The 23,814-nt window shown below is 39.7% G+C and overlaps 5 protein-coding genes across 5 annotated transcripts; 3 read left to right on the top strand and 2 right to left on the bottom strand.

Annotated features, from left to right (window-relative positions):
- Nucleotides 1-563: 563 nt before the first annotated feature.
- On the bottom strand, nt 564-1,055 carry LOC6033944. The gene has a single exon (XM_001844281.2). The coding sequence runs from the start codon at nt 1,000-1,002 to the stop codon at nt 643-645; it is 360 nt and encodes a 119-aa protein (XP_001844333.1). The 5' UTR covers nt 1,003-1,055; the 3' UTR covers nt 564-642.
- A 174-nt stretch (nt 1,056-1,229) lies between these two features.
- LOC6033945 (serine protease snake) lies at nt 1,230-11,476 on the bottom strand. Its single transcript, XM_038254938.1, has 6 exons — nt 10,894-11,476; nt 10,553-10,823; nt 10,244-10,488; nt 8,078-8,281; nt 7,493-8,014; nt 1,230-1,933 (listed from the first exon to the last, which is right to left on the bottom strand). Exons 1-6 carry the CDS (start codon nt 11,003-11,005, stop codon nt 1,590-1,592), a joined length of 1,698 nt encoding a protein of 565 aa, XP_038110866.1. The 5' UTR covers nt 11,006-11,476; the 3' UTR covers nt 1,230-1,589.
- A 2,024-nt stretch (nt 11,477-13,500) lies between these two features.
- On the top strand, nt 13,501-18,062 carry LOC6033947 (venom protease). Its single transcript, XM_038254947.1, has 4 exons — nt 13,501-13,745; nt 16,788-17,024; nt 17,092-17,622; nt 17,684-18,062. The coding sequence occupies exons 1-4, from the start codon at nt 13,670-13,672 to the stop codon at nt 18,004-18,006; spliced, it is 1,167 nt and encodes a 388-aa protein (XP_038110875.1). The 5' UTR covers nt 13,501-13,669; the 3' UTR covers nt 18,007-18,062.
- Nucleotides 18,063-18,198: 136 nt separating this feature from the next.
- LOC6033948 (serine protease snake) lies at nt 18,199-19,736 on the top strand. The gene is made up of 4 exons (XM_001844285.2): nt 18,199-18,436; nt 18,501-18,698; nt 18,756-19,295; nt 19,349-19,736. Exons 1-4 carry the CDS (start codon nt 18,379-18,381, stop codon nt 19,678-19,680), a joined length of 1,128 nt encoding a protein of 375 aa, XP_001844337.2. The 5' UTR covers nt 18,199-18,378; the 3' UTR covers nt 19,681-19,736.
- Nucleotides 19,737-19,802: 66 nt separating this feature from the next.
- Nucleotides 19,803-21,348, top strand: LOC6033949. Its single transcript, XM_001844286.2, has 3 exons — nt 19,803-20,086; nt 20,145-20,225; nt 20,279-21,348. Exons 1-3 carry the CDS (start codon nt 20,072-20,074, stop codon nt 21,179-21,181), a joined length of 999 nt encoding a protein of 332 aa, XP_001844338.2. The 5' UTR covers nt 19,803-20,071; the 3' UTR covers nt 21,182-21,348.
- The last annotated feature ends 2,466 nt before the right edge of the window (nt 21,349-23,814 follow it).

The following is a 23,814-nucleotide window of genomic DNA, read 5'->3' as shown; positions in this document are numbered from 1 at the left end:
AACTTAAAGAGAATTATTAAAATATGTTTTATATAAAATAAAACATTCAACAGTTATCTAAAATTTTGCATTGATTGTTTATTTTTTAAATATGAAGGACAATAGCTTATAGGACCTTTTTTTTCAAAAAAAAAAAAAAAACTCTTGTTTTGTTGTTGCTTCTCGTTTTTGTAGATATTTTCAAAGAAATTTGTCCAGCTTTTCTAGTTATGGTATATATTAAAATATACAGAAGAAATTTATTTATAAGTGTTCTTTGAATGACATTTAAAATTTGAATTTGAACTTTTTTTTAAATAAAAAAAACAATTTTAATTTCTTTTAAGTTATTTAAAAACTGTCGTCCTTGTTTAGATTGAAGTGTAGATTGTCACCAATTATTATTATTGAGCTTGAAAACATATCAAATATTATGAAAACATACATTTTATGACTGCTTCAAAAATTTCCCGGGATCCCGGGAATTCCCGGGATTTCAAAAATATTTTTCCCGTTTCCCGGGAAATTCAAAACCCGGGAAAATTGGACGCCCTACATTTCACTGTCTTAAAAAAAACAAACACTTTCTTAGAAACGATTCAAATGAGCTTTTATTGATCAATCATTCCGCGTTTCTCATCAACCGTTTCGTACACTGAGCAATCACACCGCGTTAATCTGCTCGTACTCTGGCCACTGATCTTCCTGCGCGATCCTCGACCCTCCCCGGGAGGCATCCGCCGGACTCAGACAGCAAACGACCGGATCGTGCACCTCGAAGTAGCACAAATCGTCGAAGAAGTTAAACTGCCGTTGAATCACGCGCTGCGGAAAGGTGGCACAGTCGCGAACTCGACGACATACTCCCACCAGCTGGGGACCACCCTGGTATCCCTTGACCGTGCAGCGATCGCCGAGGCCGAGTTCTTGGAGGTCCGGGAAGACAAAGTCCTTGTCCGGGTCGGCTGCTTCCGAAATGGCTATGATGAGGATAATTGCAACTGCCGTGATTGAGCGAAACATCTTGTTTTGATGAATTCTGGACACAAACTGAGATTTCGAAGGATGGTGTGGGAACTCGAAAGAGTTGAGTTGATGTTTTAGATACCGTATTGTTGGGGTGAGCCGTTCAGAACAAATACTTGAATTTTGTAGAATTGTGATCATTGTGATTCCTAATATCCAAACCTTTTAAATTTTTAATCAAATTATTTTTTAAAATTCTAGCTTCGAAAGTTAAAAAAAATCATTTATTAAAAAATCAACGAATTTATTTCAGCACTATGAAAACCTCGTCCAAAATCACTACACCGGACGGTTCTGTTATCATTTCAAAAACAGGTTTGCTAACTTTGAGAAGGTTTTTCCGCGCGCGCTCGTCATTCGCCTCTCTCTTGAGTTTCTTCCAGCCAATGGGTTGGCTTAGCTCTTACTCCCTGGCTGCTCTCAAAGACTCTCAAAGAGCAGGAATAACACTCCCTCTCTGACCCCTCTTAACACTGAAAACCGACGCCGCGTCACGTTGTTTATTTGCATTTTTTCCCCCGATTATAATTTTATGTTTGGTTTTCCCGCAAAAAAAAAAATCCAGCTTCTTCTTCTTCTCTTCCTCAAACTGCACTTTGGCCGTTCCCCCACACGATCTGCTCGATCCAGCCGAGGTACGCCCCCACCCGGGTGTAGATGCCGGGCGTTGAAGTGCCGCAAAACTTGCCAAACGACGTAACCGCCGCCACGTAGAACCGGCAGCTGTCCTGCTCGTCCCGGACCTGCAGCGGGCCGCCAGAATCGCCCTGGCAGGTGTCCCGGCCACCGGGTTCGTACCCCGCGCAGAACTGACTGTCGACGATGCCCCGCGAGAGGGGCCGTCCATCGTTGGCGTAGGCCTGCTGGCACGCTTCCTGGGTGTACTGATCGAGCACCACTTTGAGGAGTTGGTTCGCGTTGCTGCCGACTGGGGGAGGGAGAAGAATTAGAAGGAGATTGGTTTTAGAAGTGGTTTTATGGCAAAATGAGGAAAGAAAGCTTACGTCACTTTTTGACGTTGCGAGAAGAACGCGTTTTAATGTTTGACCTTGAATAAACAAAAAAAAAGGTGTCACGAAGTTTGGTTGAATTTGGTTCCCGGAGTCCCGAGTTATAATTAAAAATGATTAAGGTACTCGGGCTTGTACGTGTGTCAAACGCGTTCTGACCTGAAATTCCTTTGGCCAGTTGTCGCCCTTACATCAATTAAGAAACAAATTTCGTCGTTCGAATCAAAAGTGGAGATGTCGAAAAATGGATCTCGGATTCGGAATGAGAGACCAATGTCAAACATTAAAACGCGTTTTCCTCGGAACGTAAAAAAGCGACGTTCGACAAGTTAGCAATAGATAAATTGATATTATTTGGAATTGCTAAGTTTTACGTTGGGCTGGAAACTGTACCAGTGGTCACAGTTAGGCCATTACAATATTCGGTTTAAAGTTTTGTTTGTGTCTCGCCCTCAGCCAGAAACTTATTTCCGAATTTTAATCCAGTTTTGATAATGTAAAAATACTGCCAAAAATGTTTAACATATCAAATCATCAAAATTTCCCAAAATTAAAATATTTTTAATTCTAGACGTTGTTCGTACCTGAGCTCAAGGCCTACTTTCAGGGGCTAGCAATGGAGCATTTCCATTCGAGCAGTTTTTGCTTTTTTCTACAATGCATTTCTTATGGAGCGAACTGTCAAAAACTGCTCGACTGCGGGTGCTCCATTATTGCTTTAGCACATTGCGCGAACTGTTTTGCGTGGGAAAACCAAAGTTTTTTTTTATCATTTCTAGATTTTGTACATTTTTTGAACCACCAATGTGCCACGGGTTTCCAATGTTCATGGGAACTTTTGAAAAAGTAAATGAGATTTAAGGGTTGTTTATCGCCGTGGGTCTCGTGGCGCAGGGGTAGCGGCTTCGGCTGCCGATCCCGATGATGCTATGAGACGCGGGTTCGATTCCCGCCTTATCCACTGAGCTTCTATCGGATGGTGAAGTAAAACGTCGGTCCCGGTTTCTCCTGTCTCGTCAGAGGCGCTGGAGCAGAAATCCCACGTTAGAGGAAGGCCATGCCCCGGGGGGCGTAGTGCCAATAGTTTCGTTTTTATCGCCAATGGATTACTCTAAGGTTGTTATTGAAGCAATTCCAGCTCAAATCTGGAGTTTTTCTGGTACTTTTGTACCCGACCTTCCCCGATTTCAATGAAACTTTGTAGACTTGTTATCCTAGGCCTATATAAGCCATTTTTGTATATATGGAGCCTACAATACTCGAAAATAACATTTGAGAAGGGGGTAAGGTATTAAAATATGTTTTTATTTTGCAATTTAATCACTGTATCTCGAAGCCGTTGCATCGTATCAAAAAGTGGTCAAAGACAAACTTGTAGGAAATTGAACGGACTTTCTGAAAAAAAAATACACTGAAACAAAAATACACAACAAATATTTTTACCGGAAAGCTCGTCCAAATTCCCATAAGTTTGCCTTAGACAGCTTTTCAATTTGACTCGTATTAATATTTACGTAAGCTTATTTACTATCCCGCCCGTGGGGATCAATCGGACCGCGCACTGCATCCAGAGGTCGCCGGTTCGAATCCCGCGGCGGGCGCTCTAAAATTCTTGGTGTAAATAGAGTTATCTACGTGCGCATGTATTGCGTGTACGTACACGAAAAAGATTGAGGTTAAATTTTGTCCGGCCAGCAAAATCAAATGGTGCGCTAGTGTGTGTACGCGAAACGTCATAAAGCTCTATATGGGTATTCGGCGCCGTCGCTCCGTGCCATACTTTCATACACTTAGGAGCCCAGGGCGGCGAAGTCCTTGTAGTTAAAAAGGATGACACTAGTTGTTGGTACTAGCAATGGTGGCCGACAGCTATAAAGTCAACTTCGTTTTTTTTATTTACTATCCACACTGAAAAAAATATTATATTTTCAGTTATGAGCAATGTAATTAAACTGATATCTGTAAGCCCATACATCCAATTGAAATGATGTCAAAGACAAACTTTTATGGGAAATTGGACGAGCTTTCCGGTAAAAATATTTACGAGACTGAAAAATCAAGTCTGTCGTATACAGAAACTGCCAAAAACCACCAAAAAACCTATTTTTTCAACATTTTTATTTTTGAAACCGCTGTATCTTCACAAGAATTGGACATAGGATAATGGTCAATATGGAGACCTTTATGTAAAATTTTCTGAGAAATCGATTCCCATTATTGGTTTTCAAAAATTTTGACGTTTAGACCACTTTGCAAAAAACAGTTTCTGTAAATGATTTTTGTATTTTTTTAGGAAAGACCAACCATCCTGCATTTTTCGTTTGTTTGTTTGTAACATCTTAGGCTATTTTCTCAAAAAAATTGAACAAAAAAAAAATCGTAACATCACCTTGAAAATTAATTTTTAAACTTAAAAATCTTAAAATCTCAGAAGGGGCGTGTATTTTTGTTTCAGTGTATTTTTTTTTTCAGAAGGTCCGTGCAATTTCCTACAAGTTTGTCTTTGACCACTTTTTGATACGATTCAACGGCTTCGAGATACAGTGATTTTTAAATAGCAAAATACAAAAATATTTAAATACCTTACGCCCTTCTCAAATGTTATTTTCGAGTACTATTGGCTCCATATACACCACAATGGCTTATATAGGCCTAGGATAACAAGTCTACAAAGTTTCATTGAAATCGGAGAGGGTCGGGTACAAAAGTACCTGAAAAACTCCTGATTTGAGCAGGAATTGCTCATTGATGAATAATGAAAACTAAAATAGTAAATTGGTCAAAAATGATTGGGGGCATTTGAGGAAGGATTTCTTTTCTTATCGAAAAAATGGACAGAAATCTTTTGGTCTAGTGGTTGAAAAGTTATGAGAAAAATGTTATGAAAATTATCAAACAAGAAGGGCGGTGCGAACAATTTGTGTCAAAATGACTTCGAATAAGAGGTAACGTTTGCAACTGTTTGCAACAGCCATGCCAGATATATAGATAAATCTATTTTTTACAGATTTTTCGATCCCGAAAATCACAAATATCTGTAATTATAGACATAAAAAATATATTTAAAAACTTCAACAATTTAGTAATTAAATCATGCTTTAATATAATTCCAAAGCTTGAATCTGCAGTCAAAAAATTAAGAAAAATCTTCTGTGGCTCCGTATTCGACATGATACAGAAAAATACAGATTTATATTTAGAAAAATACAGATCTTCCATAGAATAATGTGGCATCGTTGGTGTGCAACTTTTTCTACTAAAAAGTAGATGCTTTTTGGGTTTCCTTTATTTTGACCATTCCAAAGTAATAATGGATGTTTTTCATACCGCACATCACTGACGGCCAGTTTTGGGTTTTCTTCGAAGATACTATCGTTTTTTTCAGTTTTTTTTTTGCACCTGATTTTATGTCTGATTTGGAAGAAGGGTGGAAGAATAAATTTGGCGGCAAAAATTTTTAGTGTTCAGCAGAAAATGCATGCTTTCATGCATGGGGAAAAAATACTTCTTTGGGCATACCAAAAGTGTATGCAAAGATTGAAAATTACGATTATTCAGCATTTACCGAGGACCTAGATAAGGTATTTTAACCATTGGTGGACCCCCTAGTAGAGCCGAAACACATTTTCACAAATTTTCAATATTTTAAGCACTTTTTCATAACCTTTTGTACAAAACAATGAAAACTGAAGTCATTTGAACAATTTTGACTGTTTGTTTCATCAGTTTATTTGTTTTTGAGCAGAAAAATAGCCATTTGAAAAAAAAGTGTTTTTGCCTGTTATGGACCCCTTTTTCCTATAGTGGACCCGGGTCCATAATCCGATTGTGGACCCGGGTCCAATATAGGCAAACTGTTATTTTTATACCAAATTCAACCGATATTTGATGTTTTGATGCATGGAGTAGTGTAATGATAGTTATAATGAATAAAAGATGGGTTTTGCTCACTTTTCATCATAAACAAATAGGTTTTGTTAAAAAAAATTGGCTTTAAACAACAACAAAAAAACTAACAGACATTCAAACACATTTATTTCCGAAAAAGATCAGAGAAAACGTTTCAAAAATCACTGCAAACATAAAAAAATTAAAAAAGTTATTTTGATGCACATTTTTTCATATTAATTACATAAATGGTTGACCGAAACTTAACAATAGATTTGTTTATTGCGCGTATTCCCAAAAAAGACACGCGGCATACCAGCCACGAAACGACGCGCCGCACTTTCGGCAAATGCGCGCTGTCAAATCCCATACTGTTCGTTTTGTTTTTGTTGATCTTCTTCTTCGAATCGCATGGCATTGTTGCCGGGAATGTTTTTTTATTGCACCAAAAGTGCAGAAAATCGCTGGCAACAGTGTCTGCGGCACATTCTGAAATGCCGCGCGGCGTGTACCTTCGAGAGAAATGGACAATACAATTGCTGATAAAACGACGCATGTTTATTAAAAAAAATGCTTTTTTCTTGATTTATTATTATAAACTGCAATTATGATGCTTCAGTTCAGTTTAATTGACTATTGTTTTGATTAATTGTATTTTTTTACGGCTTCAGCATTTTGGGTACTTTTAACATGAAACAGTTATATTTATACTCACAATTGAAAAAAATTAGATTGATAACAACTAGTATTTATTGTATGTTTAAGAGAAACTTTTGCTTGAAATCACAGTTTTCTTCATTTTAGAAGGTTTAATTAACAGGGGTCCACTTTTGGAAAAGTTTGGATTTTCGTTGTCCTATATTGGACCCCCCTAATTTTTGCTCGAAAATGAGCAGTTCTTCGCTTTATTTTAGTAAAGTTCCTCAAACTTACATTATTTTGACTTGCTGAAGTTAAATAATCAGTCAAAAAATGATTGGATAGTTAATTCAATCATTTAATATAAACGCAGTTTTGTTGTGAATATGCTAGTGGCCATGGCTGATATCAGATGTTGAACTCAAAACACTTAATAAATGATGCTGAATATGCCAAATAAAAGATTTGTAGACAACAACGCGCTTGAAATTGTGATTTCATTGAATTTTTCATCAAAAACCCTTTAGAGGGTCCACTATAGGAAAGGGGTCCCCTAATCGATAACCCAAATTAAGATATTTCAGATATTTAGTCAAGACTCGCTTATCTAAAGTCCTCAGATTAATTTCGTTTCGAATCACGTTGTTTTTGTTGCCTTATTTTGGATCGATGAGCCTAAATATGACTCCAATCATGTACTAAAGTAATATGGCAATTTTTTAAAATCTTAGATGGTGGCCAAGAAATTTGGAAAAATGCATTTGGTAATGTAACAGTCAATCAACCACTCTAATTTGACTAAACTGCGGTCGCAGAGCTCAAATTTGATGTTAAAAGTTGGAAAATAAGAAATAAAATGTTAAGAGATGTCCATGATTCGATTATACGAAATTTCTAGGAAACCTTCGAATATTTTAAATGATTTTTTTGAACTCTCAAGCAATACTCACAATTCTCCATCGCGCCATACCCGGTCGCAATCAGCTTCTGCTGCCGGATTTCCTTCGACTGATACAGACAGGCCGGCCGTATCCGGCTGTTGATCTGCACCGGCGTCGCCAACCGCACCAACGCGATATCATTGTACTTGGTGCGCGACGTGTACTCCGGATGTTTGATAAACTCCTCAATCTCAAAGTCCCTCGGATCCGCTCCGTCCGCCTCGCTCTCCAAATCCAAATCCCCTAACCGCACAACGACGGCGTCCGCATTCCGACAGTGGGCCGCCGTCAGGACGAACCGCTCGGAGATGAGGGTCGCCCCGCAGCGGAACTCAACCCGACCGGTGTCCGGATTGCGATAGCCGATGGCACCCATGTGGGGGAACTCGCCCAGTTTGGCCGCTTCGCCTCCTACGATCAGATTGTTGTCGTTCGAGCAGAGCTTGCTCTTCTTTTGGACCACTTCGGCGTTCGGTTTCAGCGAGCTGAAGATCGTGGTAGGCGTCGCCAGTCGCATGTACTCGATGCACTCTAAAAAAAACGAAAGCCAATTTTGCAAAGATGTTTTGAAACTATCAAATTCGTGGAACTTACTTTTCGCGCTAATCGTGAGGCTTTGCTGCGCGGCGGCCAGTGTTTGGAGTTGGGACTGGTAGTCCTGGGGACAGCAGACGACCGCCTCGCGGGCGTTGTAGGAACAGATCGAGATGCGCCCGTTGAGGGACTCCAGCAGCGGACGACACGTGCTGTAGCCGATGCAGACACCAGGGCCTTTCTGGAAGCGGCATGGTTCGCCCTCTAGAAAAAATATAACGGTTTAATGAACGCAGCAGGCCTGGCCGTTAAAAACTGATTGTTTGCGAATGTTTAAGATTATTTAGAACGACTAAGATCTGAAAAAAAATTCGCTACCTATTTTCAACTTTCATTCAAATAAAAACAGAAATAAAAAGATTTCACAGTTTTTGATGGAGAAAAATCCAGAAAACTCTAACGGCTCACATTATTTAATATGGCTATCGCAATACTAAACCCGTTTTGGCGGTGAAGATTATCCAAACTGGAATCGCAAATTGTTATGTAAATTTATGCAAATTGCCCCCAAAACGGTGCAAAAAAAAGCTGGGAATCCCCGTTGATGAGACATTTCACCATTCCGGAAGCAACATTCACACAAGGTAAAAGTCATTCGAATGGATACAGATTATTTCGCAATATTCAAAATTTGTGTAAAAAGATCCTTTTTGACAAACCAACTCTGCTGAAAATGCTCGCTTTGTTTTGTAAACAATCGATTCAACTCATGACGCAACTAACCTTCGCCTACAAATCAGACGCAAAACGCTTTTTTTTTCGAGTCCAAAAACCAAAAGTTACCAAGACCAACAACTCACCATCCGAAGCACGTGCTGCATGTATTGAGCAGACAAGCAGACTGCACCAAACAGTCAGCAAAGGCAAGTTACCACCACCATCACCTCTTCGCCAAAGACCCTTGACCTTGACCATGGCGTCTGCCGTCAGCTGTCAAATGTTGAGGTTAGGTTATGGTTTTTCTAACTTCACTAATTTTTGGTTAATTTTCACGAGAAGAAACCGTATTTTGAATCGAACAAAAAACGAATCCACGCAGGAACTTGACGTCCGTGTTCCTTTCGCAGATCTTTACGGGCAACTGAAGCCGGTTTCTTCGAACCGATCGATCGAAGCAGGCACACACAAATATTGTCCTCTCCTCGGGCATCATCATCTTCAATACAGATAGTAAGACAACAACAGCCGCCTGCCTAGATCATCGTAGTATGTCATCGTCTGGGGAAGAAGATGGGTGTCATCGGTGAACAGTGGGGTACCGTTGGTTTGACAGCGATGGCTGTCAATTGAACGAGGTTGACAAGCTGGCAACACTGAAATCTTGATTGTCTCCTATTTTTGGGATGTCAAATTGAAGCGTGTCAAATTATCGGCGTTTCACTGTAGGGGAGTGTGGTTTACGTGGTCAATTAGCGGTTTTTTACCCGGGTGTCTTTTCTTTTCCGGTCGGGTCTTTTTTCTTTGGTGATTGGCAATATATCAGGCAAAATGGGAACTTTATTGATGCGAAATAAAACCAGCAGATTTCTGTTTTTCTTGGGTGAGGTTATGTGACCTAAGGGAGAAAAGTACCCTTTTGATGTTGTGACAGGTAAGTTTGCCGTGAGGTCATGGCAGTAGGCAGGTTGTTGTCAAGAGTAGCGATTGGGGCAGTTTCTTCAGAGTACATGGTGTCGAATCAAATCAGCAAACGACATTATTTGGTTTGTTTCATTTTAAACAATTTATTTCCATAAAAAAACTACGTAAAATCAATAGTCCCATTCCTCCTTCCGCGTCCACTCGGCCGGCCAAACCCGGGCCACAATCCACTCGAGGTAGCGCGAAACGCGCGTGTACACGCCGTACTCCGCCGATCCGCAGATCTTCCCGTAGGAAACCACTCCGAGCAGGTGGTACCGGCACTTGTCCTCGTCGAACACCTGCAGCGGTCCGCCGGAATCGCCCTGGCAGGCGTCCTGTTCCCCGGCCAACGACCCGGCACAAATCTGGCTGTCCAAAAGTTTGGCCTTACCGGGACCACTGTACATCCGGGCACAAGCCCGTCGATCTTCCGGAACGTCCAACGAGACCTTGTTTAGCACGTTGGACAGCTCGGAAACTGTTGGATCGAGTCAAATCTTTGAACATAACCACGAAATGTTGACAGCTGTCAAACAAACTCACCCCTCCCTGTCTTGCCCCACCCAGTCACAGTTGCCCGCCGGTTCCGCTCGGCACGATCCGTCGCCAAACAGGCCGGTCGCAGGTGCAACGTTATGGTCACGTTCCGGTCCAGCCGAAGCAGCGCCAGGTCGTTGTACTTGGTCGCGGGAGAGTACTCTTCGTGGATGATTTCCTCCTCTATTCTAAAATCCTGCGCGTCCGGATCGTCGACGTCCACAACCCCCAACCGAGCGATCCGCAAATCCCTGAAAAAAAATGACGTTCATACAAGTTTGAGAGCACCAACCTGTTAAACCCGCACCGCCTTACCGATTGATACAGTGGGCCGCCGTCAGGACAAACAGTTCGCTAATGAGCGTTCCGCCGCACTGGAACTTCCAATTGTTTTTTTGGAAAGCCGGCGCAACATACCCGAGCGCCACCATGTGCGGGAACTCGTCCTTCTGGACCGCCTTCCCGCCGACCACGTACGGATTCTGCAGCGGACACTGCAGCGTGTACGACTGCCGGACGGGCGAGTCCAGGTCGAGCGTGATGATGTCGTGCGGGGTCGACACCATGTTGACGTAGTCCAGGCATTCTGCGGAGCAAAAACCGTTGTGAAACGCTTGTGCAACCTTTGTAAAACAAAAGGAAATTGGAATACGCACTGGAATCGACGATCCGGGTGGCGGCCTCCTTGTCGGTGGCAAGGACCACTGTCACCGGAGCGAGGATGGTGGCCAGCAGGATGGCCAATCGAAGTAGTCCGTGGCAAGACATTGTGCCGACTGAAGTGGTGTTCTGCCGTGGGCCAACGGTGACTAGATCAGGTGCATTTTATGCAGATTTTGTTGAGTTGAAGTGTGGAGGGAGGAATTTACATTTTGAACTTTTGAGGAAAGTCGGGGTCATTGAAAGGGAGGTTTTTGCATTTTATTGGCAACAGCTTGGAAATATTGAACTTGAACTTATTGGCAGTGGCAGTTGCCAATGGGAATCTTTCAATACGTATGAATAATTTAATGGTTTGTCTGATCAAATGATGAAGTAATATCTGCTAAAAATCCCCTTCGGCAAATTTCAACAAACTGACTCAGGCCAAATGATTCAGTTTTAAACCGATTAAATTAATGAGCAGGAGTGTTATTTTCGCATTACTAATAAGTCCAAAACAAATTTCGTTTACGGTCTTTGACTCTCTAATTCCCATCAAAATTTTGCCATAAAATCGATAAGAAGGTTTCTTTCAATATGTTGAAGTTAAATTTTAGTATTTGAGTATTTTAGTATTTTAGTATTTTAGTTTTTTAGTATTTTAGTATTTTAGTATTTTAGTATTTTAGTATTTTAGTATTTTAGTATTTTAGTATTTTAGTATTTTAGTATTTTAGTATTTTAGTATTTTAGTATTTTAGTATTTTAGTATTTTAGTATTTTAGTATTTTAGTATTTTAGTATTTTAGTATTTTAGTATTTTAGTATTTTAGTATTTTAGTATTTTAGTATTTTAGTATTTTAGTATTCAAGTATTTTAGTTTTTTAGTATTTTAGTATTTTAGTATTTTAGTATTTTAGTATTTTAGTATTTTAGTATTTTAGTATTTTAGTATTTTAGTATTTTAGTATTTTAGTATTTTAGTATTTTAGTATTTTAGTATTTTAGTATTTTAGTATTTTAGTATTTTAGTATTTTAGTATTTTAGTATTTTAGTATTTTAGTATTTTAGTATTTTAGTATTTTAGTATTTTAGTATTTTAGTATTTTAGTATTTTAGTATTTTAGTATTTTAGTATTTTAGTATTTTAGTATTTTAGTATTTTAGTATTTTAGTATTTTAGTATTTTAGTATTTTAGTATTTTAGTATTTTAGTATTTTAGTATTTTAGTATTTTAGTATTTTAGTATTTTAGTATTTTAGTATTTTAGTATTTTAGTATTTTAGTATTTTAGTATTTTAGTATTTTAGTATTTTAGTATTTTAATATTTTAGTATTTTAGTATTTTAGTATTTTAGTATTTTAGTATTTTAGTATTTTAGTATTTTAGTATTTTAGTATTTTAGTATTTTAGTATTTTAGTATTTTAGTATTTTAGTATTTTAGTATTTTAGTATTTTAGTATTTTAGTATTTTAGTATTTTAGTATTTTAGTATTTTAGTATTTTAGTATTTTAGTATTTTAGTATTTTAGTATTTTAGTATTTTAGTATTCAAGTATTTTAGTTTTTTAGTATTTTAGTATTTTAGTATTTTAGTATTTTAGTATTTTAGTATTTTAGTATTTTAGTATTTTAGTATTTTAGTATTTTAGTATTTTAGTATTTTAATATTTTAGTATTTTAGTATTTTAGTATTTTAGTATTTTAGTATTTTAGTATTTTAGTATTTTAGTATTTTAGTATTTTAGTATTTTAGTATTTTAGTATTTTAGTATTTTAGTATTTTAGTATTTTAGTATTTTAGTATTTTAGTATTTTAGTATTTTAGTATTTTAGTATTTTAGTATTTTAGTATTTTAGTATTTTAGTATTTTAGTATTTTAGTATTTTAGTATTTTAGTATTTTAGTATTTTAGTATTTTAGTATTTTAATATTTTAGTATTTTAGTATTTTAGTATTTTAGTATTTTAGTATTTTAGTATTTTAGTATTTTAGTATTTTAGTATTTTAGTATTTTAGTATTTTAGTATTTTAGTATTTTAGTATTTTAGTATTTTAGTATTTTAGTATTTTAGTATTTTAGTATTTTAGTATTTTAGTATTTTAATATTTTAGTATTTTAGTTTTAAAATTTATTTATTTTAAATTTGTGAACAAATAAGTATTTTGTTATTTTTTAAGCATGATATTTATTTAAAAAATGTAAAAAAATGTTTGCATCGACTCTAGAAGGTTAATTCTAATAAGCCAAGTCGATCGCACAAGTTGCGTCGTCGGTCATCCTCTTCTAAGTAGAACTACTCACGACGGCGACGCGCTAAGCTTAAGTCGCCAAATAACAACAACATTTTATAAACGATCGCTTTACATACACAATACAATAAACAACTTCGCAGAAAACCGGTACTTGGGTGTATTTGTGAGGGTGATCTTTTGGTTTATCACCGATCATAAGGGTCGAGGGATCAATAGCGAACAAAGTTACACAGCGGTTCCACAACCGTTGCAAAAAAAAACATCAAATTTGTCGCAAACACGTTGGCTTTGAACAGCTACCGATCATCTTACCCTAGATGGTTGGAGAGAGTCTCGCCGACGATCCTCCGATCGTTCACAATTCATTCAGTCGTGTTTTCGCAGTCAGTGTGTTGGTGGTGATCGCGCACTTTTATCGCGCAAATCTCGTCTGTATTTATGCAAATCAGCGCGCGATTTCGTGAGAATAATCCCAACAGCTTGGATGCAACTGTTCGTCAGTGATCGTTTGACGATCGTGCCGGGAAGATGTTGTTGCACCTTTGGACGCTTTTCGGCGTGATCGTGTGCGTTCTGGTTCGCGAAAACAGTGCAGCGTTAAAAGGTGATAACACGTTTTGGAGAAGGGGAGGGTCAAGATCAGTTCTTGAGAAGGCGACGAGGTCGACGAGGATCGGTAGTTGTTCCCTGTCTTGTTGTGGTTGAAGTGGTTTGTTGGTAAACGATCTTTGGCACCAATATATTGGCAGTTGTGATAGTGACAGTCAATTTGGGGAATTCTAAGAACTGTTGATAGTTTGCGGAAATGTAGGGATTACTAAACGTAAAAAAGTATGACTGCATTTGATATCGTGTTTAGCCACATTAAGAAGCTTTGTTACTATAGTGAGACGAAAGGAGACTCGTTTACCGTCATCTGGGGCGAAACGGAACACATGTGGCGAATTGGGACATCTGTTGTAGCCTTGTTACCTCTTAATTTTTAGATGTTTTTGATTGTTTTCGGATAGAACAAGCTCAGATCAACAAAAATAGTGCATCGATTTCCAAATTGCAAACTTTTAAGTGCTCTAAAACGTGCTGTCCCAATTCAGACTGTAGTCCCGATTCGCCCCAGATGACGGTACCCTTAATGCCATAACGTGATCATGTTCGTTGAGTGAGGAGAATGTTTACATTTATGCATGAGAGATGCCAGATTGGAGAAGACTTGTTTTGCTTTTCTTTAACTATGAGATTAGTAGGAACAATAAAAAAAAATCGGATATATTAATGGCGACTTAATGCTAATGAGCTTGTTTATTATCGTAGCTTGAGATGTTTTTTTTTATAATTCAAGCATAATCAGGCTGTTGTTTGAATTTTGAGAATTATATGACTGTTGTTGTATTCGTAAAAAAAACCACGCAATTTTAACTAAACAAATTTTAATGTACAACGGTAGAATCACGCTAAAAGTCCATTTCTGCCCGCTTTCATAAATTTAAAAGAAAAACAAATTACAAGACATTTCACGATGGATCAACTATGAACCCCTTGGAACGAGCTGTCAAGGAAGGCCGCAACGTAAATTTCTTCAACATTGGGTTTTAAATCCATTATATCAATAAATTTTTTTTAATTTTAATTTTTTTTACTAAAGAAGTTAATTTTTCAGTTTTTCAAACATAAAACCCTATGATTGAACGACCAGCTGAAAGAGTAGGTGCCCTGCGGTAAAATTGAACTGGCATGTTTTGGTCGGCATTAAAATTTGTGAAATGAGAAATGTCATGAAAAAATATTTTTTTGAGCGTTTGGTACAGGCATGCCAGATTTTGAAGATTTTCGGGCACATAACAAAAACGCAAATGAGTTTAACTTGATGGCAAAATAATATTTTAGAAATCTTTTTTTGGCAAGAGAAGCAAATCATTGTTATCTTTTTCGTGAGTAATTAATTCAATTGAAAATCATCGAATAAAATGGCAAAACAATACGTTTGAGCATTGAGCCTGTGCTCGAAAATCTGGTTTGGTACGGTATGTCTTCGCCTCCTTCCCTGATGATTGGAATTTGTGTTCCGTTCTCTGAATCAGCACTGTAGGCTCGGCCTGTTTGATCTGATAAGATTGAACATAAGAGCAACTCTCTACCAAAACGGAAAATGGATTTTATTTGTAATTTTTTTATTTGGTTCAAACATTGTGGGGACCTTCCCTATGACCAAAGAAGCTATTTTGTGTCATTGGTTCACCAATATAAGTTTCCATACAATTTTGGCAGCCGTCCATACAAAAATGGTACGTACATATTCGATAGCTGTAACTTTTGAGTGAATTTTCTGATCAATTGGTGTCTTCAGCAAAATTGTAGGTATTGTTGAGGACTATTGAGAAAAAAAATAGGCACGCGGGAAAAAATTGCCGATTTTTTAAATTAACATTTTTTTTACAAAGACTCAATTTCCCAAAATACGTATTTTTTGATTTTCGAGATTTTTTGATATGTTTCAGGGGACAAAAACCCGCAACTTTTGAGCTATAGAGAAGTAAGGTCAAAAAATATGCCGCCGAGTTATGATTTTTGAATCAAGACTAACATTTGAAAAGGGCCTAATATTAAATGTTTGGCCCTTTTGAAATGTTAGTCATGGTTTAAAAAAAAAAAAACAAATTTTGTTTACAGAAAGATGGGAAAATTTCACGAATGTTTCATGCATTAACATTGAAAATCGGACCATTATTTTCTGAGATATCGACATTCGAAAATGGTGGGTCGTTTGGGTGAGACATAGAAAACTTCTATTTTCATGTTTATTTTTCTTTAAGCCGCTGTATCTCAGCAACCAGAGGTCCAATCTTCAATGTCTCTTAGACAATTTTGTAGCAAATTTTCTGAATTTTTCAAAAAATATAAATGGTCACTCATGTTCACTATTTTTAAAAATCGAAAAACTGCAAATATTTCGCTCAAATTAAACTTTCGGTTGCTATATCTTGAAAACAGAGCCCTTTATCAAAAAATCTGTAAAGTTCTTTTCGATTGCAAATTCTATTTTACATAAACAGTTGAGGTAAATTTTTTTTGGTATAAAATTTCGTTTTTTTTCCAAAAATCACTATTTTTTTAAAAAAAGTATAACTCGTATGTATTTTTTTCTCAATAGTCCTCAACAATACCTACAACTTTGCCGAAGACACCAAATTGATTAGAAAATTCACTCAAAAGTTACAGCTGTTTGAATATTTGTTTACCATTTTTGTATGGACAGCTGCCAAAATTGTATGGAGATTGTCAGGGATGCCACTTGGTTTTTTAAAATGTCTGTAAAAAAGTCTGTGTATGTCTGTGCATTCATCTAAAATTTAAATATATCAATTTACAGTCATGAAATCCATCAGAAATTGCATTTTTAAGCATTTTAAGACTAAGGAAATAAGTTTCGACAAAAAAATTACAAAATATTAATTTAATGAAGTTTTCAAAAAGTCTGTGCACCTTAAAAAATTTCTGGCACAAGCCCAAAAGTCTGTGAAACACAGACAAATCTGTGTATCTGGCATCCTTGGTATGGGTGAACCAATGACACAAAATAGCTTCTTTGGTCAAAAAATAAAGATGTTTTTTTTTTATTTAATAATCTAATGATGATAATAACTTTTAGAATTCGACCCGTGCAAGCACGGCGGCAAACCAGGCACCTGCCGCGGCTACTCGGTGTGCAAGGCCCAGCTGCAGAACAAACGGATCACCATCTGCAGCTACAACGCCCGCGAGGCCGTCGTCTGCTGCCCGGACGGGGAGGAGAACCGGTTCAGCGGGGACCCTGACCAAGTCCCGCCGTCGTCGTCCGCTCCGAATTCGCTGGAGGAAGATCGCAACGCCCGGATTGCGGTTAAAAGTAAGTCCTTTGGATCATGGTTGATGTCGTTGGACAAGGTTGGCTTGACTGTTTCCTCTCCTTGTAGAATGCAACGAATACCGGAAGTTGTCGTACAATCGGATCGCGGTCAGCACGTTAACTCTGACGCCGACGGTGGTCAGCTTTGAGGTGCCAAAGTGTGACAACATCGTGAAGCTGATCGTCGGTGGGAATGTGACCAAACCGGGCGAGTTTCCGCACATGGCCGCCATCGGGTGGCGCCGGGGTCGGCAGGTGTCGTTTGATTGTGGTGGGTCGTTGATCAGCAATCGTTACGTCCTGACGGCGGCGCACTGTTTCGTGGAGGTCGATGGGACGTTTCCCTCCTTCGTTCGCCTTGGCGACCAGAACCTGGTTCGAACGGACGACGGCGCGAAGCCACGGGACGTGGAAATCGATGACTTTATCCGGCATCCGGATTTCAAGCGGAACCAGGGTCTCTACAACGACATCGCCCTAGTCCGGCTGGTGGAAACTGTCCCATTTGATAACTTTATCCGACCAGCGTGTCTCTACGACCGCCAGGAGGTGGCCGCTGAACAGGCAATCGCCACCGGATTCGGTCTCACCGAGGATCGTAAGTTGCTCAAAGTGTTAACTTCAGTTGAACCTTAACCTTCAAGTGCCAACTTTTCCAGACGGTGACAAGTCGGACGAACTGCTCAAGGTGTCGCTGAACGTGTACGACAACCAGGTGTGTAGCAAGGGTTACGCCAACAGTCGTCAGCTGAAGAAGGGCATCCAGCGGAGTCAGCTGTGCGTGGGCAGTGTGGTTGGGGGACAGGACACCTGTCAGGGGGATTCCGGTGGACCGTTGCAGATCACGAAGCAGGAGAATCATTGCGTGTTTTACGTCATCGGAGTTACGTCGTTTGGGCAGACTTGCGGGTCGACGGTGCCGGCGATTTACACCCGGGTGGCGGCGTATTTGGACTGGATTGAGCCGATTGTGTGGGGGTGAGGAGAGGGAAGGGACACTTTGATATTAAATTATAAAATTCTCATTTTGATATTAACTGCCGGAAGTTGTTTTATTTGAACCCTCTAACGATGTGTCTACTATCACTCTAAAAAGTGAATTCCTTCAACCAAAATAACATTACTAAAAATACTAAAATACTAAAATACTAAAATACTAAAATATTAAAAAACTAAAATACTAAAATTGCTTGGACTTGATCGTGTTGACGATCTCAGAATCCCAAATGGGCATTCCATTCTAACAACTCATTTGCTTTATTAACGACGAACCCCCGTGAGTCGTTACAAACCAAAACAAACCGGCTTATCTCGCGACATCCAAGCCGATCGCTCAGTTTTCGCTGAGACAGCAATGTTGTTGTACGCCTTAAGCTTAATTCTCTTGATCCAACTCGCGATCGGCTTAGAAGGTATAGACATTATTTAAATCAGCAGATTTTGTGACATTCTTAAAATTATATCCCTGATCCCTAGAGGGCGATCGCTGCTCGATCAACGGCCAAAATGGCGTCTGCCTGGTTCGGGCCAACTGCCCGGAATATGCCCAGATGAAGCAACTCGGCGTTCGTCCGCGAATTTGCGCCTACAAAACTGATCCTCGGGAACCGATCATCTGCTGTCCAGCGTTGGCATCGGGGAATGATCGTCGGAATGTTCACCGCAGCGAACAGTGTGAGTGGTTCTGGGAATACCTATGAGGAACACTGATCACTGATTGTAACTTACTAGATTGCGATCAGTACCGCAAGTTGGCGTCCACGGAGATCCTCGTTGGACCGCTGACGCCGGGCGCGGAGTTAAACCGACATCTGATTCCGCAGTGCGACGAATCGCTCGGGTTGATCGTGGGAGGGCAGGAAAGTCTGCCCGGTGAGTTCCCGCACATGGCTGTTCTGGGGTGGTCCGAAGGTGGGGACGATCGGGATCCGGAATTCCGCTGCGGAGGATCACTGATCAGCGATCGGTACGTGCTGACCGCGGGACACTGCGTCCGGACGACGAAGGAGAACGTCGTGAACGTGGTCCGACTGGGAGATCATCATCTATATGAGCGGGGTGATGGAATGAGGGAGGTAACGCTGGGTATCGAGACGATCGTGGTTCATCCGGAGTATCGACCGTCGGAAAGTCGGTATAATGACATTGCCTTGGTGCGGTTGAACCAGTCGGTTACGTTTGGGCCGAACATTCGGCCGGCTTGTCTGTGGCCTACAAACCAGCTCAACGAGACTCGAGTCGTGGCTACCGGTTACGGAGATACCGAAGACTGTAAGTGATCTTCATCAATCCAGGATCACTAACTATTTCACTATCCTCTTCAGACGGCAGTCCATCCTCGGTCCTGATGAAGGTCGGGCTGGAAGTTCTGCCGAACGATCTCTGCCATGGACTGTACGTCGAGGAGCGCAAACTTCCGCAAGCGATCGCCGATTCGCAGCTTTGTGCGCGATCTCCGGTGGACGAGCAGCCGAGAGATACCTGTCGGGGGGATTCCGGAGGGCCGCTGCAAGTCGCGCTGGCCGGCCATCGGTGTCTGTACTACCTCGTTGGGATCACGTCCTTCGGGAAGGGTTGTGGAGCGGTGGGAACGGCCGGAGTGTACACCCGGGTGGCGGCGTATTTGGAGTGGATCGAAGGGATTGTGTGGCCTTAGGCCTTTCGAAAACGATACTTTGGTTTGGTCACCATAAAATGTTTTCGTTAAACAAAGATTCAATTAGTTGTTTTTCTACTATTTTAATTGATTTTTTATTAGTTGTTTTTTTTTTTTAAATAAAATCCTTTTGAATCTTCTTGGTTGATTTTGAAATAAACTGTTACAGCTTTATTTTTTGTGAGTTTTCGTCGTTGCTCTCTGCGAGGCAAGGCCTGCTTCGATCGTGTTTCGGCTGAGTTGTCGTAACGTGCGAGCCAGGAAAAGAAGGATAGAATCCGGTGACACAAAACCATTTATTTATCATTATATATGTACGCGCTGATCCCTGTTTTGCCTGATGGGATTGGAAGTTTAAAGATAGTTCGAGGACCCGTCTGGTTCTTGCTCTATGTCTAATGCTAGAGTAAGTCATAATAATTGCCTACTTCACAATGCCGAAAATAATCTTCAAATACTTACAGGATTCTCTTGAACTGTCGCAGAGACCAATATGTATTTTAATGATAACGCCAACAGCAATAGGCAAAAACGAAACATCTAATGTTAGTTTTGAAAATAGTTAAAAAGAGCAAATTTAAGTTTTTACCAATTTTAGGAAGATGAAATCGGTACGGAAAATGACGATGACGACCTCTCGAACATAAACCCAGCAAAGCTAGAAGAACAGCCATCACTGGAAGAAATAATTAATTCGTTTCATGACTTCAAAGTGACATTAGAAAAATCCGGATCGAATGAATTTCACGTATTTTCAGAAAAACTGAACCGAATATTCACCAGCACGGGCAAGTCCCTGACCTTCAACATGGCGATGAACCCTCACACGCCCCTTCTCGTCCGAATAATGCTGGTCTGTTCGAACCAACTCTTTCAGCCTCTATCCCGATGCTCGTACCACATCAGAGGGGACAACACGACGTTTCGGGACCACGTGGTCACGCACAGGGATTCCGCGGCCAGATACGTCGGCACGGCAAACGGAATCTACCAGCGGGAACGGTTGGCGATTCTTGTTCCGATAGAGGAAATCGGCCAGAAGAGCATTTCCCTGGAGTTTAAGTGTTTGAGTTCGTGTTACAAAATCCGGAAAATAGCGACGGCACTGGTGTTTACACTGGAAGACGAAAATTCCAATAGCGTTTTGGGTCGGCAAATTTTCAACGTGCACGTGTCGAAAAACTACAAACGGGACATGGAGGTGGCAGAGAAAAACGGTCCACATAAGCGTAATTTGTCGAAATTATTTCAAGATGAAGCTGCTGGACCGTCGACCGGAAGAGACACTTTGATTGACTTGAGCGAATTGAAGCTTTTGCTGCCACCAGAGATGGCAGGTGAATTTTTGGAAGTGAACCGGCAATTTTTCAAGGCCAAGTTGTACAGTGCTCAGGATGATGCTATAAAAAATAGTCTAAAACTGTGTTTGGAAAAGGTTGATAAGGTAATGTGCAATTTTAGTAATAAAAGAAAATTGAAGGATAACACTGACGTGATTTGAAGGGAGTACGGACTACGGATGTGAGTAAAAAACCAAATTCTAAAAAAAAAAATCAAAATCATAATACAACAAAACAGCACATAGAATCTATTTCAGCCGATCAAATAAAGCATGATCATTAATGATTACAAATGTTTTTTTTTCCGTGAGCAAAAAAAAACGTGTACTGTCTTTATTTTGAATCTATGATTCACTAGAGCCAGTCAGGAAGGTGCTGTGTCCTATCCCTCGCCTAGACCAGACCAAAATCCATGATAAAGCTGTCAGACCAAATCTGTCAGACCAAGACTGTCAGACCAAAGAGCAAAAAGTAAACAATCTTGGTCTTCGACGTAGGTGCACACAAATCAAGAAAAAGAAAATTTGAAAAAGAATTTTATTTTTTCAATTCAATGACTGGTTTTGGACTGCAAAATTGAATGTTCATCAGAAAATGATTAAACAGTGTGGCAGCCTGAACACCGACAATTAAATAAGCAGTTAAAAGCCTTATTCTTCCACCTTGATTTTTGATCGCGTTTTCGGTTTACACCTGAACAATCTTGAAATTATTTATACGGATTTGTGATTCCTCTCTTTCCATCATTCCCTTGGAGCCAGTCCAGATTTTAAGGCGAAGATGGCGTTACCACGCAGTGGTACCAACATTACAAACAAAGTGTGCCATAGAGGAGAAAATCGTGACGTCAGCGCTGCGATCAGCAGAGAAGCGAGTCAGACGTGCGTCCCTCACAAACCAAAAAAGTGCTAAAAAGTGCAAAAATGCCTCAGGGCAAGAAAAAGAGGCGGTCCTCACCAGCAGGATCGGCAGATTTGAAGAAGCTAAAGAATGCCGAAGCGCTACCTGCAAAGCCAGGCAGTTTGAGCAAGGACGCTCAAAAATTGTCTGGAAACCAGTTCGCTACCCTCCCTGTGGACGTGAGCGAGAAGGAAGAATTTGAACGACGGGAAAAGTTGCCACCCATTTTTGTGAAAACTTCGTCATCGGATTCGGTGCGAAAGTGGCTGACCGGATTTATCAAATCTGGTGTTTTACGAGCTTCCATTCGCTTGTGTGCTGATGGACTCAAAATTCTGCTACCTACCAGAAAGGATTACAACTACGTTCGGGATTTCCTGAACAACACAAAGATTGAATACTGCAGCCATGACGATCCAGGTAAACGCCCCATGAAACAGGTCCTCCGAGGCCTGTACGACATGGATGTGAGTGTGCTGAAAGAAGAGCTCAAAACTCTTAAGTTGAACGTGATCGAAGTCTTCAAGATGACGAGACACAACAAGGACATCAAGTTTCGTGATCAACTGTACCTGGTTCATCTCGAGAAAGGATCGACAACGCCGTCTGAGCTGAAAGCAGTTCGGGCAATTTTCAACATCATCGTAACTTGGGAACGTTATCGTTCAGTGCACCGTGACGTGACGCAGTGTTCGAACTGTTTGCAGTTTGGACATGGTGGAAGGAACTGTTTCATCAAGAGTCGTTGTGCAACCTGCGGAGGTGAGCACAAAACTCAAGCTTGCGTAACAATCAACGAGATCATCGAAGCTAAATGCTTCAATTGCGGCGGCGACCATTCTACCAAGAATCGAAGCTGCCCAAAAAGAGCTGAGTTTGTGAAAATTCGGCAGCAAGCGACGATGAGGCACCAACCAAATCGTCGCAAAACACCACCAACTTTCACGGACGTGGATTTTCCTGCTTTGGCGTAACCTGGAGCGGGATCTGTCCGAGTGGTCTCAAATCTGCAGCCATTGCCGTTGAATCAGCGGCAAAAAGTTGCATAGAATACAACACCTCCTGGCTTCAGTCAGCAACCGAGGGAAAACCAACCAGCATCAACGGATGAAGGCAGCAGTGACCTGTTTTCACCACAAGAACTTCTGAACATTTTCATCGAGATGACAACAACACTGCGTGGTTGCAAAACTCGTGCGGAACAAGTAAGAACGCTTGGAGGATTTATCTTAAAATACAGTTCGTAGTTTACTCGTTCTAATGATTTTGAATATTTCAATGAATTGGGTCCTAAAATTAAGCATAGGTTGCTGATTTTATTGTTTACTGTGATAAAGCTTATTTTTCTGAGTACAATGACCCTTTGTTCGATCACAAAGAGTTTAAAATGGATTTTTAAATCAATTTTAAAAATTAACCTCGCGGTCCTTCTAGACAGAAAAGGTCCTACTTGACAGCTCGTTTCAAGGGGACCATAGTTGATCAATTTTTTTTTGCATTAAAATGATAAAAAGTGATCAGAAATGGTTTTTGAGCGTGTTTTTTACCGTTGTAGATCAAAATTTACATAGGGCTTTAGAACCCAATTTACATTTTTTAGTTTTTAGTTAGGATTAGTTGTTAAAGTGTTTTTTTTTTTCATTTTTACCCAAATGTATTCGATTCAATGCAAAAATGTAAAACAATTTGAAGTAAATAAATGAATGTGAACAGTTAATAAGAAAACGAAAAATATAACAAAGATGAAGAGCATGTAGCCATACCACTTAGAATGTAAAAGAAATGTAATTATTATAAGAAAGTTCAATAAAGACATATTTAATTTCAAAAAAAAATCGTGACGTCAGAAATGAACTCAAATCACTCAAAGTTCATTTTGTGAGTGACTTTAACA

Source organism: Culex quinquefasciatus, chromosome 1, assembly GCF_015732765.1.
Source record: "Culex quinquefasciatus strain JHB chromosome 1, VPISU_Cqui_1.0_pri_paternal, whole genome shotgun sequence".
Classification (NCBI taxonomy): domain Eukaryota; kingdom Metazoa; phylum Arthropoda; class Insecta; order Diptera; family Culicidae; genus Culex; species Culex quinquefasciatus.
Note: the sequence above shows the minus strand (reverse complement) of the source record. Positions and strands in the feature narration are given on the sequence as shown.

Bases quoted from the DNA above. Each gene is read 5' to 3' on its own strand.
- LOC6033944 (XM_001844281.2), bottom strand. From the start codon at position 1,002: ATGTTTCGCTCAATCACGGCAGTTGCAATTATCCTCATCATAGCCATT.
- LOC6033945 (XM_038254938.1), bottom strand. From the start codon at position 11,005: ATGTCTTGCCACGGACTACTTCGATTGGCCATCCTGCTGGCCACCATC. The intron at 8,282-10,243 runs GTGAGTTTGTTT...TATTTTTTCTAG, and splicing joins GTGGGGCAAGACAGGGAGGG to AGGGCGAACCATGCCGCTTC. The intron at 1,934-7,492 runs GTGAGTATTGCT...TCCCTCCCCCAG, and splicing joins GTATGGCGCGATGGAGAATT to TCGGCAGCAACGCGAACCAA.
- LOC6033947 (XM_038254947.1), top strand. From the start codon at position 13,670: ATGTTGTTGCACCTTTGGACGCTTTTCGGCGTGATCGTGTGCGTTCTG. The intron at 13,746-16,787 runs GTGATAACACGT...AATAACTTTTAG, and splicing joins AAACAGTGCAGCGTTAAAAG to AATTCGACCCGTGCAAGCAC. The intron at 17,025-17,091 runs GTAAGTCCTTTG...CTCTCCTTGTAG, and splicing joins CGCCCGGATTGCGGTTAAAA to AATGCAACGAATACCGGAAG.
- LOC6033948 (XM_001844285.2), top strand. From the start codon at position 18,379: ATGTTGTTGTACGCCTTAAGCTTAATTCTCTTGATCCAACTCGCGATC. The intron at 18,437-18,500 runs GTATAGACATTA...CCTGATCCCTAG, and splicing joins ACTCGCGATCGGCTTAGAAG to AGGGCGATCGCTGCTCGATC. The intron at 19,296-19,348 runs GTAAGTGATCTT...TATCCTCTTCAG, and splicing joins TTACGGAGATACCGAAGACT to ACGGCAGTCCATCCTCGGTC.
- LOC6033949 (XM_001844286.2), top strand. The intron at 20,226-20,278 runs GTTAGTTTTGAA...TACCAATTTTAG, and splicing joins GCAAAAACGAAACATCTAAT to GAAGATGAAATCGGTACGGA.